Here is a 13,156-nt window from a genome sequence, read left to right on the forward strand (position 1 = left end):
AGGGTGCTCACCACTAGAGCAACCCGCTATTGTCAAAAGTTCAAGTCCTAGAAGATCACCAGAATTTAGTACAAAAAATCCTAGTGGATCATCAGAAGTTCTGATGTCAAATTGTGTCGTAACTTTATAATAAATTGTTCATAAATAATATGGACTCTATGATCTTGTCACAACTCACAAGTGCTAACGAATCACTATAGGATTTTAGTACAAATTGAAAAATGACATGGACTCTCATTACTTTCAGCTGTAAATATTATTTAATTATATCATCAAAAACACTAAAACGTAAAATGCAGGCCATTATATATCAAGTACTGCAGGATTCAATTTTTGAACTACTCTCATATCCCTTCCAAATCAAACCAACACGTTAAAGTTGAAACAAAGGGAATAACAAAAATGTTCGAATCTTTTATCTACTTTTGGATCTACTTTAGCACGCTGCATCTTCTTAATTTATTAATACTTATTTTCAATTGGCTATTTTGTCAGTTTAAAACTTTAAATTGGTAATAAAGGTTTCTCTAACTACCAAATAAGAAAATTAACTATGTTTCTTTATTTTTATTTTGTTTCTCTTAACATGGAAAGGACCACGGGATACATGCTGACCTTGATTCCCACTTCAATATTAAATTTTGTACTATATGCCAATGAGAATTGATTTTGCCCATAATTAATCTGACGCTGAGTCTGATCTGTTAAAAGGATGAACGGTGATAGGATTGGATATGACAAAGTTTTTATTAATTTAGAGTACGTTTTAAATAATAAGAATGTATTCCAAGAAGGGGGTAAAATCGATAAACCGCACCAAACCGACAAAGTGTCAAACCGGAAAAAACCCCGACCATAATTGGTTTGATTTGATTTGGTTTGGTGTTGAAAAAAAAAATCGATCATAATTGGTTTGGTTTGGTTTTAACTAAAAAAAGTCAAACCGAAATCAAACCAACCCGACATTAAATTTATACAATTTTTAAAAATATTTTATACATATAAATATTTATTGTAATATAATTTATAATATTTCTTAAACTTGTTCACAATTTTATCTTTAAACGTATTATTTAAAATTTGGATCTAAAATTCTTGAATGGTCCAATAAATTTTATAGCCCATAAAAGTAGTAATTCAAATAAAGTTCAAATCAATATTAATGCTAATAAAAAAAAATCAATTCAACACTAGAAATGACAATAGTGCATATCTAAAAAAAAATTAGTTTTGCATTTGTTTATAATAAAAATGCATAACCTAGTTTATCTTTTTCTTTAGTGCTTAGTTGTGTAATTAATACGTAGTACTTATTAGCTGTACTTATTTGGGCATGACTGACGAGCGCAAAACACAACACAAAATTATTGCTCGCTAGTCAAAGATAGTATAGTTAATTATCGTCTCCACATGGATTTAATTTAAATAGTATTCGAATAAACTTTAGTTGATTACTATCGAAAAAAATTAACACTTGATTTGATGATTATCAACTACGATTAACTACTAATTATTAAGCAATTAACAATTGATTACAAAAAATAGCAGATGAGCAACAAAGAGATATCAATTAGAGAAATAAGGGTAATTGACTAGATAGGTGCAAGATAATTGACTCGAGATCCAATTCTTGAGTTAGTTCACTCTACAATACTGTTGATTCTCAAGAATTCAATGGATAATTAGATTACACATGAAGTTAATGTTCATCTCTCGATTAAATGTTAATTTCAGTAATTAATCCAATTGAAGCACGATAAACAATTGCAACGAATAGAATGATGGTTATGGTCTAAAGGATAACTTCTCATGAATATTTTCCTATTTTCTAGTTCGTTTAACAATTCAAGAGGCTCTTTCGATTACCTATTTGAATCACGAATTTAAACTAGAGCATAAGATGTAAAGAAATTCAATATCAATCTCCTCTTTCGATTAAGCAAAATAAGCAATAACTCCACAATACAAATTAAAACTCCATCAATTAATTCCAATAATTATCAAGAATCGTATCCCTAATCAAGTTACCAAAACACCATATTTGTCAATACCCTAATAAAAATTACTCCATACCAATGGAAAAAGTCATCTCAATAAGGTTTAAAAATATAGAAAATATCAATGCTAATGATTCGATACAAATTTTCGTATTGCACTGATTGTTGGTTGAAATCTTGATGAATTCTTGTGTCTTTTTGCCTTAGTTGCTTCTCAATTCTTTAGTAGGTCAAAAAGTGCCTTCAAAAGCATATTTTTGGTGTATTTATACCCTGTAGGAACGAGCCCGAACGAAACTACCCTTTCCTAGCCGAAATAGGAAATAACTCTGAGAAACTTGTACAGGCGCGCCGGCGCGGCACGCTTGTGAGGATATCTAAAGAGTGAACTTTCTGACATGAAGCCAATTTACACAACCGCGCAGCGCCCCATGCGGCGCGGCAGTGTTATTTTCTCAGAGTAAATCGCTTCTTCCACTTTTTGACATCCGGACTTGGTACTCGATCCCCCAACGTGATCACGTCTTAATTTTTTGGGCTTCTACTCAGACTTCAAAGCTCCAACTTGTTCAATTTAGCTCCAAATTAACTTTTTAACTCGGAATCACTTTCTGCAAGTCATAAAATATGTAATAAGTGTAATTCACTATCATTTAAGCTCAAATACACGTAAAATGCAATAATTTGAATGCAATACTATGACTAAAATACGGGTTTCTGGCTTACCTCAACACCCCACACTTAGACCATTGCTCGTCCTCGAGCAATCAAACTAAACTTCACATAGGGATGACCTTTTCATCAGACAACTTCCCTAACGCATCATGCCACGGATTTTTAAAGCATACTAAGCACCCCTATCATAACACTATAGCCTCAAAGCTCGACTCAAAAGCACCATGCATCTTTCACAACTTGCTCACTTACTCTAACACAGAGGTCAACGTCATTACCTTTCCTTCGCAAGTCATGTTCCCTCACACCAAAAAATAGAGAGTAGTTCTACACACAATAAAATTCAAGATCAGATAGGAACTCAAAGATAAACAGAATGCACTCAATCTCAGAATCAAAAATTCAAGTGCAACAGAAGACATACCATATGCTTTCTCATAGCGTAGTACTCTACTTATTGAGCTCATTCAATCAAATATCAAGTACAATTTAATTTTGGTTGCAATGTAGGCTACAGGACGGGTAGGATACAATTTGGATAATAGTGGCTACACCTCACTGAGCAATTTAATACATACAATTTCACAAATTCAAACCCCCACACTTATGTTGAACTAAACCCCAATCTTCACATCATATTAACACCAAGTTTTCAATTTTTTTAAGCACAGACAAAGTAGGATTTACCACTAGCAAGGAATAATTTTCTTTATAATATATACAAATACCACTTTTTTTATTTTTTTTTCTAGATTCTGATTTTCTCTTCTTCTTTTTTTCAATTCCCTACTAGTGACTCTCCCAATTTTTTTCAAACAATGCACTTTTCTCCCTTTCTATAGTTCCACTCAAAAACCCAACCATACCTCCACTTAGCTTTTAACAAGCTTAAAAATATATCAAGTGTTCAAGAGAGGTAAACAGTTCTTACAGATAGCCAATTCAAACAAAGGGGTCATACTTGTAGTATAGTTGCAAAAGAAAATAGGATTACAGGCTTAAAAGGGCTAACTAGGATACACAACAATTAGGCGGGTCACAGATATATAATTGGCTTAATAAAGAAATGCCTATATCACTTCCTAGACTGAACAAGATTGTTATTTCGCTTTGCAAACACACAGGGCAAGTTCTAGACATAACTGACATGCATAGAATATCAACACAAACATCACGCACACATTGGCACATAACTCACTTGGGATCTGATTTATCCCGACTCTCTAGTCAAAGAAGTTAAACAAAGTCACAATCAACCAATTTAAGGCATTTATCTAAGAGTCAAGAACTGAGTTGGGCGTCACAACTAAGGCACTCACCACTCTTAAGGCATATGCAGTCAAGAAAAATTGCGTCAAATAAGCACTGTGACTCAAGATTCTTTATTCCTATAAAACTAAAAAAACTAACTACACACGGTTCAATAATCCTACACTACAATTATCTAACTATTCTACAAAAGCAAGAAAAAATGTTAGAAGTAGTTATGAGTTATAATCGTCAGCTTGACTTCGTCACTTAGGCTCATTTGATCACGATACTAGAGGATTGCTTGTCAAATCCTCCAACCAGGTACGGTTTCAACCTGTGCCCATTCACTTTAAAGCTCGCATTCCCTTCCTCATCTTGGATCTCAATGGCGCCATACAGCGAGACATGTTTCACCACATACAGACATGTACATCTTGACTTGAATTTTTCGGGGAACAACCCAAGTCTACTATTGTATAGTAAAACGTTGTCCCCTTCATGAAACTCATTTGGCTTAATTAGACGATCATGCCACCTCTTTATTTTTTTCCTTTAAAAATTGCGCATTTTCATACGCGTTCAGTTTAAACTCCTCCAATTCGTTCATCTGTAATAACTTGTGTTCATCTGTAAGACTAAGATCAAGATTAAGCAACTTCATTGCCCAATAAGCTTTATGTTCTATCTCAACAGGTAGGTGACATGATTTCCTATAAACTAATTTGAACGGTGAAGTCCCTATGGTTGTTTTGAATGCAGTTCTATACGCCCATAGAGCTTCATCCATCTTTACAGACCAATCCGTGCGAGAAGCACTAATCATTTTTTCAGGAATTCGTTTAAGCTCACGGTTAGCCACTTCAACTTGCCCACTAGTTTGGGCATGGTACGGGGTTCCTATTTTGTGTGTGGCCTCATACTTAGACAGCAGTGCAACAAACTGCTTGTTCACAAAGTGCGACCCATTATCACTGATAATCACTTGAGGTGTCCCAAAACGGGTAAAGATGTTCTTCCGTAGGAACTCACACACCACTCGAGCATCATTGCTCCTAATAGGGATTGCTTTGACCCAATTAACATTTGTGAGATGCAGCTACATACGCTCGTGCATCTTTGTACAAAGTAGGCCAATAGAAACTGGCTTCCATGACCTTTGTTGCAGTACGGTTTCCACTATAGTGTCCTCCAGTTGCTCTTCATGGCAAGGGGACAGAATGCTTGTCATCTCTCCTTCAGGCACACATCTTCAAATCATACCATATGCACACAATTTAAAAAAGAAAGGGTCAATCCAAAAATAACTTTTTACCTCACCTTGAAACTTCCTTCTTTGATCACAAAAGAGGTCACGAGGTAACCATCCACTAGCCAAAAAATTGGCTACATTAGCATACCAAGACGACCTTTCGGAGACCGCAACAATGGAGAAAATCTTCTCATCAGGGAACTCTTCCCTTATTTCAACTGTTTCAACCGGAGGTCTCTCAAGTCGAGATAGATAATCAATGACTTGATTTTATGTGCCCTTCATATCTTTGATCTCCAAATCAAACTTTTGGAGCAACAACACCCACCGCATCAGACGCGGCTTGGACTCCTTCTTACTCAGTAAATATTATAAGGTCGAGTGATCAGTGTGTACAATCACTACTCCCCACCAGATATGATTTGAACTTGTTAAAAGCAAAGACCACATCAAAGAACTCTTTCTCAGTAGTGGCATACTTAATTTAAGAGAATCATTCAACATCAAGCTTGTATAGTAGATGGGCCTAAACATCTTATCATTTCTTTGCCCCAGAACTGCCCCCACAACTACATCACTAGCATCACACATTATCTCAAATGGCTGGCTCTAATCAGGAGTCACCATGATAGGAGCACTCATAAGTTTTTCTTTTATCAATTCGAATGCTCTTAAGCACTCCACAGTGAATACAAACTTGAAATCCTTTGCAAGCAATGAAATTAACGGCTTGGTAATGCTGGAAAAGTTTTTGATGAACCTTCAATAGAACCCAACATTGACGAGCGCAAAACACAACACGAAATTGATGCTCGCTAGCCAAAGATAGTATAGTTAAATTATCGTCTTCATAGGGATTGGGTTTAAACAACGCTCTAGTAATTTCTAGTTTAACTGTTATTCAGGATGATCGAAACTTGATTTGGATTAATTACGAACTACAATTAACTACTAAAGTAAATTAATTGATAATTGATTGCAAAGAACTAAAGATTAGCAGAGTTTGTTTCTTATCAATGTGAGGAATAAGGGTCATGACAGGATAGGTGCAAGATAGCTATTTGGGATTTAACTCTAGTTTAATTTACTCTAATGTTCTAATGATTCTCACGAATTCACTAGATGATTAGTTCAAATGTATAGTCAAGACTCCTCTCTCAATTAAATCTTAACTACGAGGTGAACTAATATAGGCACTGTGAAAGTATGTAAGCATGCATTAATGGATTAATCTTTAGGAAAACGTCTCTCGAATATTCTCTTAACTTGATTTAATCAACAATTCACAAGCTCTTTCGATTACTTAAGAGAATCACTGAATTAAACCAAACAAAATAATGCAAAGATAATTACCAAAATATTTCTCTTTCTATTAAATAAATCGGTGGATAAAGTTGCAACAATTCAAATCTCCATAAACGAATTCAAGCAAAGAACTAGAGTTAAAATCCACAAATATTTATCAAAATACCATATCCATAAAAACCTAAGGAAAACTACACCAAAATTATGGAGGAAGTCATCAAAATTATACTTAAAGAGTAAAAAAGTATCAATCTAACGTTACAGTCCAAACTCCCGTATTGAATTGATGAAAAGATGATGGAATCATATGTCTTGTAGCCTCCAATGCTCTCCAAAAGCTTCCAAGGTTAAAAATACCTTCAAAAACATCTTTTTGGTGTATTTATACCATGTAGGAATGGGCCCGCATGAAACTACCATTTCCAAGCAGAAACAGGAAAAATACTCTGAGAATTTTGTACATGCACTGCCCCATGTGGGGCGTTAGTGGGGAAGTTCATAGAGCGGATTCTGACAGACAGCGGCAAAATTACACTGCTGCCCCGCCCCATGCGGTGCGGCAGTATATTGTTTTACAGAGTACCATTGTTTCTTTGATTTTTGATATCCATACGCGGTCATCGAGCCCCGGACTCGATACCGATTTAATTTCTTGGACTTTTACTGAGACTTCAAAGATCCAAATTATTCGATTAAGCTCCCGATTATCTTTTTAACTTGAAATCACTTCCTGCAAGGCATAACACATAATACGTGCAATACACTAACATTTAAGCTCAAACACAAGTAAAATGCAGTAATTGGAGTGCAAACCATTAAGCATGTCCCAAGAAACTCCTTATGCTCTTCATAGAAGTCAGTGGAGGGAGCTTAGTAATTACATCAACCTTGGCTCTATCAACTTCAATGCCATGTGCAGTCAATTTGTGGCACAGGACAATTCCCTTTTTCACCATGAAGTGGCACTTCTCCCAGTTAAGAACCAGGTGAGTCGCTTTGCAGCGTTCAAGTACGAGCTCCAAAATTTTCAAGAAATCATCACCAAACGAAGTGAAATCATCCATTTATCCATCTAGACACTTCCCGTTTAGATTGGAGAATATAGACATCATGCACCTCTAAAAAATGGCTGGTGCATTACATAACCCAAATGACATCCTTCTGTAAGCAAAAGTACCTGACGGGCAAGTGAATATGGTCTTCTCAATATCTTCTGGGGCAATAGGTATCTGATTGTAGCCTGAGTACCCATCCAAGAAACAGTAACATCCATGTCCAGCCACTTTCTCGAGCATCTGATCAATGAAGGGAAGTGGGAAGTGGTCTTTCCTTGTCGCATCATTCAGCCTTCTATAATCAATGCACGTTCTCCACCCAGTGACTGTTCTTGTTGGGATCAATTCATTATCTTCATTCTTCACCACTGTCATGCCCACCTTCTTAGGTAAAACTTGCACTGGACTAATCCATTGGCTATTAGAAATAGGGAAAATCACTCCTGCATCTAACAATTTAATGATCTCCTTGTGCACTACCTCCTCTAGATTTTTGTTCTCAACTTACGTTGGGGCTGCACTACTAGCTTGCTATTTTCTTCCAACATAATTTTGCGCATGCAAATGGCTGGACTGATTCCTTGAATATCATCTATTGTCCGGCCAATGGCCTTTTTGTACTTTTTTAGCAGCTCCACCAGCTTTTGCTCCTGTGTACCTGTCAAGTAAGCAGAAATAATCACCGAAAAATTGATACTTTCAAGAAAATCATATTCCAAGTAAGTATGGAGGACTTTCAATTCCACATTAGGCTTAGAAGCCTCCTCTTTTAGTTCCTCCTCATCAACCACTTGACCCTTAGTTTCAAGAGTTTCAGCTTCTTTCTTTATTTCAGGATCTTTATCCTCCAATGTGCTAGACTGAGTAATACACCTATCTAGAGTATCCCACACAAGCATGTATTTTTCAGCCAATTCCCCAACAACATTTAGCTTGAATAATGAGTAGGCAGACACCTCATCATTGTGGTATTTCATCATTCTCTTCATCTAGAATACCATTTTCTCGTTTCCCACTCTAAGCATAAGTTGCCCCTCGTATATATTAAGGATTGCTCTACCTGTACATAAAAATGGCCTCCCTAGAATTAGAGGCACCTCCTTGTTCACCTCCATGTCCACCACAATAAAGTCCACGGGAAACACAAACTTGTCTACCTGTACTAGAATATCCTCAATAATTCCTTCAAGCAGGATGGTGGTCTGGTCAGCTAGTTGTAGGGACACTGATATTGATTTGATCACTCCAAGCTCACCTTCAAGTTTCCTAAACATGGACAACTACATTAGATTCATAGAAGTAGCATAATCACATAGGGCCTTGTCGAATTTCTCACTCTCCAACGAGCATGGTATGGTGAAGCTTCATGGGTCCCCATACTTTTAAGGAATTGTATTTTGCAATATGGCATTGCAATGGACATTCAGCTTGACCATTGTTATCTCATCTAATTTCATCTTTCTAGATAGGATTTTCTTCAAGAACTTACCATAAACAGGCATCTGAGTGAGTACCTTGTCGCGCCTCGTTTTCTCGCAAAAGCGAGTTTCGACGTGTGACAACCCGTTTAAGGAGGGGTTAAAATAGAAGAGTCACCATCTAACAATTTTTTAAGGTGCGTTAGGGCGCCTATTTACAGATAATTCTATTTGGCTAGTCTGCGTCACCAAAGATCGGGTAAGGGCTCAAATTACCTCGAAGAGAAGGTATTAGGCACTCTTCGAGGTCTGCAACTATGGGTCCCTCCCGAACTTTAAACTATGTGGATTATATGATTAGGCAAGGTGATATAATAAACAAAGGAAAACGTAGAAGTCGAAGAGTCTTATCATAACACCTGAGAGTCGGTACAAATGATTACAAGGTTACAACTACATTAATCTATGTTAGATGACTAAGTGCGAATAACAAATGGATAAATAAAAAGGTGGGGTCCTAAGTTTTTCAGCCTAAAGGATCACCCCGTGTAACATAAATAATATTTCGCAACTCCCTTAAGGTAAGGAGTTACTCATATTATTCAACGGGAACAGACTATCATCTCCTGCTACCCAATTACTATGTTGAAGTCGTTACCTAAAGATGCTCTAATTCAATTCTAAATAGTATCCTACACGTGCACTACTCGTCCCGTACCTGTGGTCTAGGAGGCTTTGGACCTCTATTTGGATGATTCTAGACTTTACCTAGGTTTCTCGAAATGATATAACTAATCGTCCATTCAAAACAAGTACGACTACACGAAATCAATACCAAAGGCTCAAATTCACCTCCTTATATAAACACAAATGCACGCTGTCAATTAGGCAGACAATCATAGTTATACTAGCTATGTTCAGATTATTTAAATGGACAACTATATATAAGCAGATTTGGTATGTTAAATTTTTCCAGACCTATAGCCATAGTTTCTATGTGATTTGAACTACTCAGAAATCAATGTAAAATTCCTATAGGCAGGATTTCTAGCTGACTGACTTTAGGTGTCACACAGGCAGTGTCGTTGTTCCAAGCTAACTAGCTTGCAGGTTACATATATTACAAACCTATAGACATGATTTCTAAGCTATTTGCGCAATAGGCGATGAAGGTTATTAGAAACTAGTAGTTACCAATGTTTGATTTTATGGTTATGCCTTCCAGGTGGATAACAGTGGAAGAGATTTCCAATAGGGCATTTGAGTTCACTTTTATCATACTTATTCCTATATGCATGCTATCTATGTGGAAGTGTAATAAAATGGCGGGAGCAGTTGATTAAGAGATTAATGTCCTATAATCATGATATCTTGATGGACAGTACACCAAAATAAAAGCAATTTGATTAACCATCTGAAGTCCTATAGGCATGAGAGCTAGAAAAAGCATATACATCCTATAGTCATGCTCTCTAAACACAAATATGGCGATTAATAGCAGGTTTAAGATAGTGTGCAAGTATTAGACAAATTAGGTGAGGTGTGTTCAATTCCTAGAGACATGACTTCTATTAGTGCACGAAATAACAAATAAGACATGTTAAATAAAATAGCGAATAGAACACAGACCCTATCGGCATGTTTTCTACCCTTTATGCAAGAACATAGCACATTCATTCCCCAATTTTGTTATATCCTCAATTATTCATTATTACAAGTTATTACAGCCCAAATAAAATAATGCAAGCCAAATATGACAGAAATACAGACTGAAACAAGTACGGGCCTCCATCAAATAGTACAGGCCCACTATAAAATAACCTAGCAAATTTCTGGGCCTTCAGCAGCCTTACCAACCAACAGACCCAAATCTCAGGCTCATAAGGACAGTAGAATCTTCCTGAATCTAGTATCCAGGTCCAACAACACATATAGCCCAACACCAGGCCCAACGAATAACCTACTTTGCCAAATGGATGCCAAACTTAACAATGCAGATGGCATACCACTCGCAGGATTAATTTAAACAACTTGTCACCCTTAACTCCTAAAGTTGTAAATAACAACAGTTCTAGCCAAAGCACATAGACAAAATCACATGAAATACTGACAAGTCTACAATGCAGGTTCATGCTTGTATTTTGTAAAACAAAGCTAAAGGGTCACTATTTCAAAGAGTTTCAAAAGTAAAATGATTCAGAATTAGCCTAAAGGACTTTAGACACATGAAATTCTAATAGAGTGAAATAGAGCATAGCGTTCACATGAAAGTTTTAACATGAAGGTCTAGTGAAAACAACATAACAGAACAAGTACATGATCGAGCAATTACTTAGCAAAAGAAAGTTATCATGCTGAACATTAATCACAGTACAAGAGACAACATCAAACTTCAACATTAGGAGAAGCAAGCATCAATTCTAATACTATTTGGCCATGTGTAGTGAAAGAAGGTCAATTGTAAGACTTATTCCTAAGGTCTTTACTGGTACTAAGGAATGCAAGATTGAGCAAGTCAGCAAACACACAATAGAATCACAAATGCATAATGACAGGTCCTCATAGACAGCAGGACCTGAAGAGTAACAAGTTAAACATGGACTAAATTACTTCCTAAGCATGAGTTTAGTTGACATAACAATCCAGGACAGGGTAGGAAAGCAAACTCTGGATTGACAACAAACATCGGCATAACATAACAGGCTAAACATGTTTAGTAGAGCCAGAATTCTCAATAGGCAAAGACACAGTAAGAACTAGATTGTCACATAAAGGCTGGATATTGCATTTCACCTTATAGACTATAATTATATTTAAACAACACAGGATTGAACTAAGCATGGAACACATGGTAAAGATCATAATTGGCTGACACCACAGTTAAGAATTGGTCACAGTAGAGTATCAGATATATTAAAACATATAAGTTGGTCTATCATAAGGATGCAAAACAAAGTAGGGGATAATCTCAGGGAGAGTAGTAGGTAATAAGAATTCAAATACACACATTAGGGTAAACATGCTTAAGAGAATCAAAAATCATTCATATTGAACACATGTAGTAGACAGATGTCAGATCTTGGAATTGTAGGCAAGTTCAAAATGCGAGAAAAGAGTTCAAAATGCGAGAAAAGAGTTTCAGATGAACCCCGGGCAGTGCTCGCACTAAGAAAGTTCAACTAGTCGAATTCTGGTGGCCTTGGCTTTCAGCTGGCCAAGAGCCAAAGTTCAAAACAATATAGAATGAGAGAATAAGAGAGTAATAGTGGTAAATTTCAGTGACCAAGTCCTCTCTAAAGGGAATTAGGGAAGGGGTTCATATAGTGTTCATATTAAGCAGACAAACATGGAAAATTATCAATCAAACACAAAGAAGGAAAGAATATATTGCATGCAATCAAAATCGGCAAAGGAGAAGGAGATTCTCAAACCCTAGTTGGGTCCAGGCGTATGATAATCGAACCAATAATCAAGGATCCTTCCTTGTATGATGTATATAGAGGAGACATCATCCAAATCTCCACAGCATCATAGTCGACCAAACCCAATCTCGGAAGATAGTTCTTGCCAAAAATAAGGCAAGAACTCTAAGTAACTCCACAAGCGTGTATTCACCATCGTTGTTCCCTAAAAATAGGTAAGTAAATCAGGGACTGATTCCATGTTTAGGTTAGAATCGGAGAGAATTAGAGGTGGCTGCTAGGGTTTCTTTCAGAGACAAGAGAACATTCAAAAGTAGAGAGGATTTAGGGGCGGCGAAGATGGGGAATGGGTCTTTAGGGTTTGGGTTTGGTTAATTAAAGAGGAGAAGGGGTCTGTGGGCCATTGATCTCTGAGATCAATGGCTGAGATAGAAGAAGGAGTGGGGAAGGTTGTTTAAAACGGATCGTGACCGGGTTAAATAAAGGGGTTGTTTGGTTTTGGCTGATAAGGGGTTTAATGGAGATGGGCCAGCTGTTTTGGGCCTGGTTATGGTCCAAAATTAGCCCTATATTGGGCTATACAATTAAATACACAAAAATTATTTAAAATAATATATAAAAAGTAATTTATAAATAATAAAAATATTACTTATGCGGTAAAATGATTGAAAATAATAGCTTAACTTTATAAAAATATAAAATATTATTTTGGTGTAAATAATGTAGTTATGTATAGAATATAGGCTATTATTGTAAAATTACGTAAGTAGTTCAAAAATGCAGA

The 13,156-nt window shown here is 36.3% G+C and overlaps 1 protein-coding gene across 1 annotated transcript; it reads right to left on the reverse strand.

Annotated features, from left to right (window-relative positions):
- Window positions 1–4,449: 4,449 nt before the first annotated feature.
- On the reverse strand, window positions 4,450–7,541 carry LOC107816914 (uncharacterized). Its single transcript, XM_016642662.1, has 6 exons — window positions 7,359–7,541; window positions 5,870–5,932; window positions 5,652–5,781; window positions 5,241–5,390; window positions 5,078–5,156; window positions 4,450–4,975 (listed from the first exon to the last, which is right to left on the reverse strand). Exons 1-6 carry the CDS (start codon window positions 7,539–7,541, stop codon window positions 4,450–4,452), a joined length of 1,131 nt encoding a protein of 376 aa, XP_016498148.1.
- Window positions 7,542–13,156: the final 5,615 nt, after the last annotated feature.

The sequence above is a fragment of the Nicotiana tabacum genome, chromosome 23, assembly GCF_000715075.1.
Source record: "Nicotiana tabacum cultivar K326 chromosome 23, ASM71507v2, whole genome shotgun sequence".
Taxonomy (NCBI): Eukaryota; Viridiplantae; Streptophyta; class Magnoliopsida; order Solanales; family Solanaceae; genus Nicotiana; species Nicotiana tabacum.

Excerpts from the sequence above, each read along its gene's own strand:
- LOC107816914 (XM_016642662.1), bottom strand. The coding sequence starts at position 7,541 with ATGGATGATTTCACTTCGTTTGGTGATGATTTCTTGAAAATTTTGGAG. Across the intron at positions 5,157-5,240 it reads TCAAAGAAGGAAGTTTCAAG|GAGAGATGACAAGCATTCTG; the intron begins GTGAGGTAAAAA and ends GTGTGCCTGAAG. Across the intron at positions 4,976-5,077 it reads GAAACCGTACTGCAACAAAG|GAGCAATGATGCTCGAGTGG; the intron begins GTCATGGAAGCC and ends AATCCCTATTAG.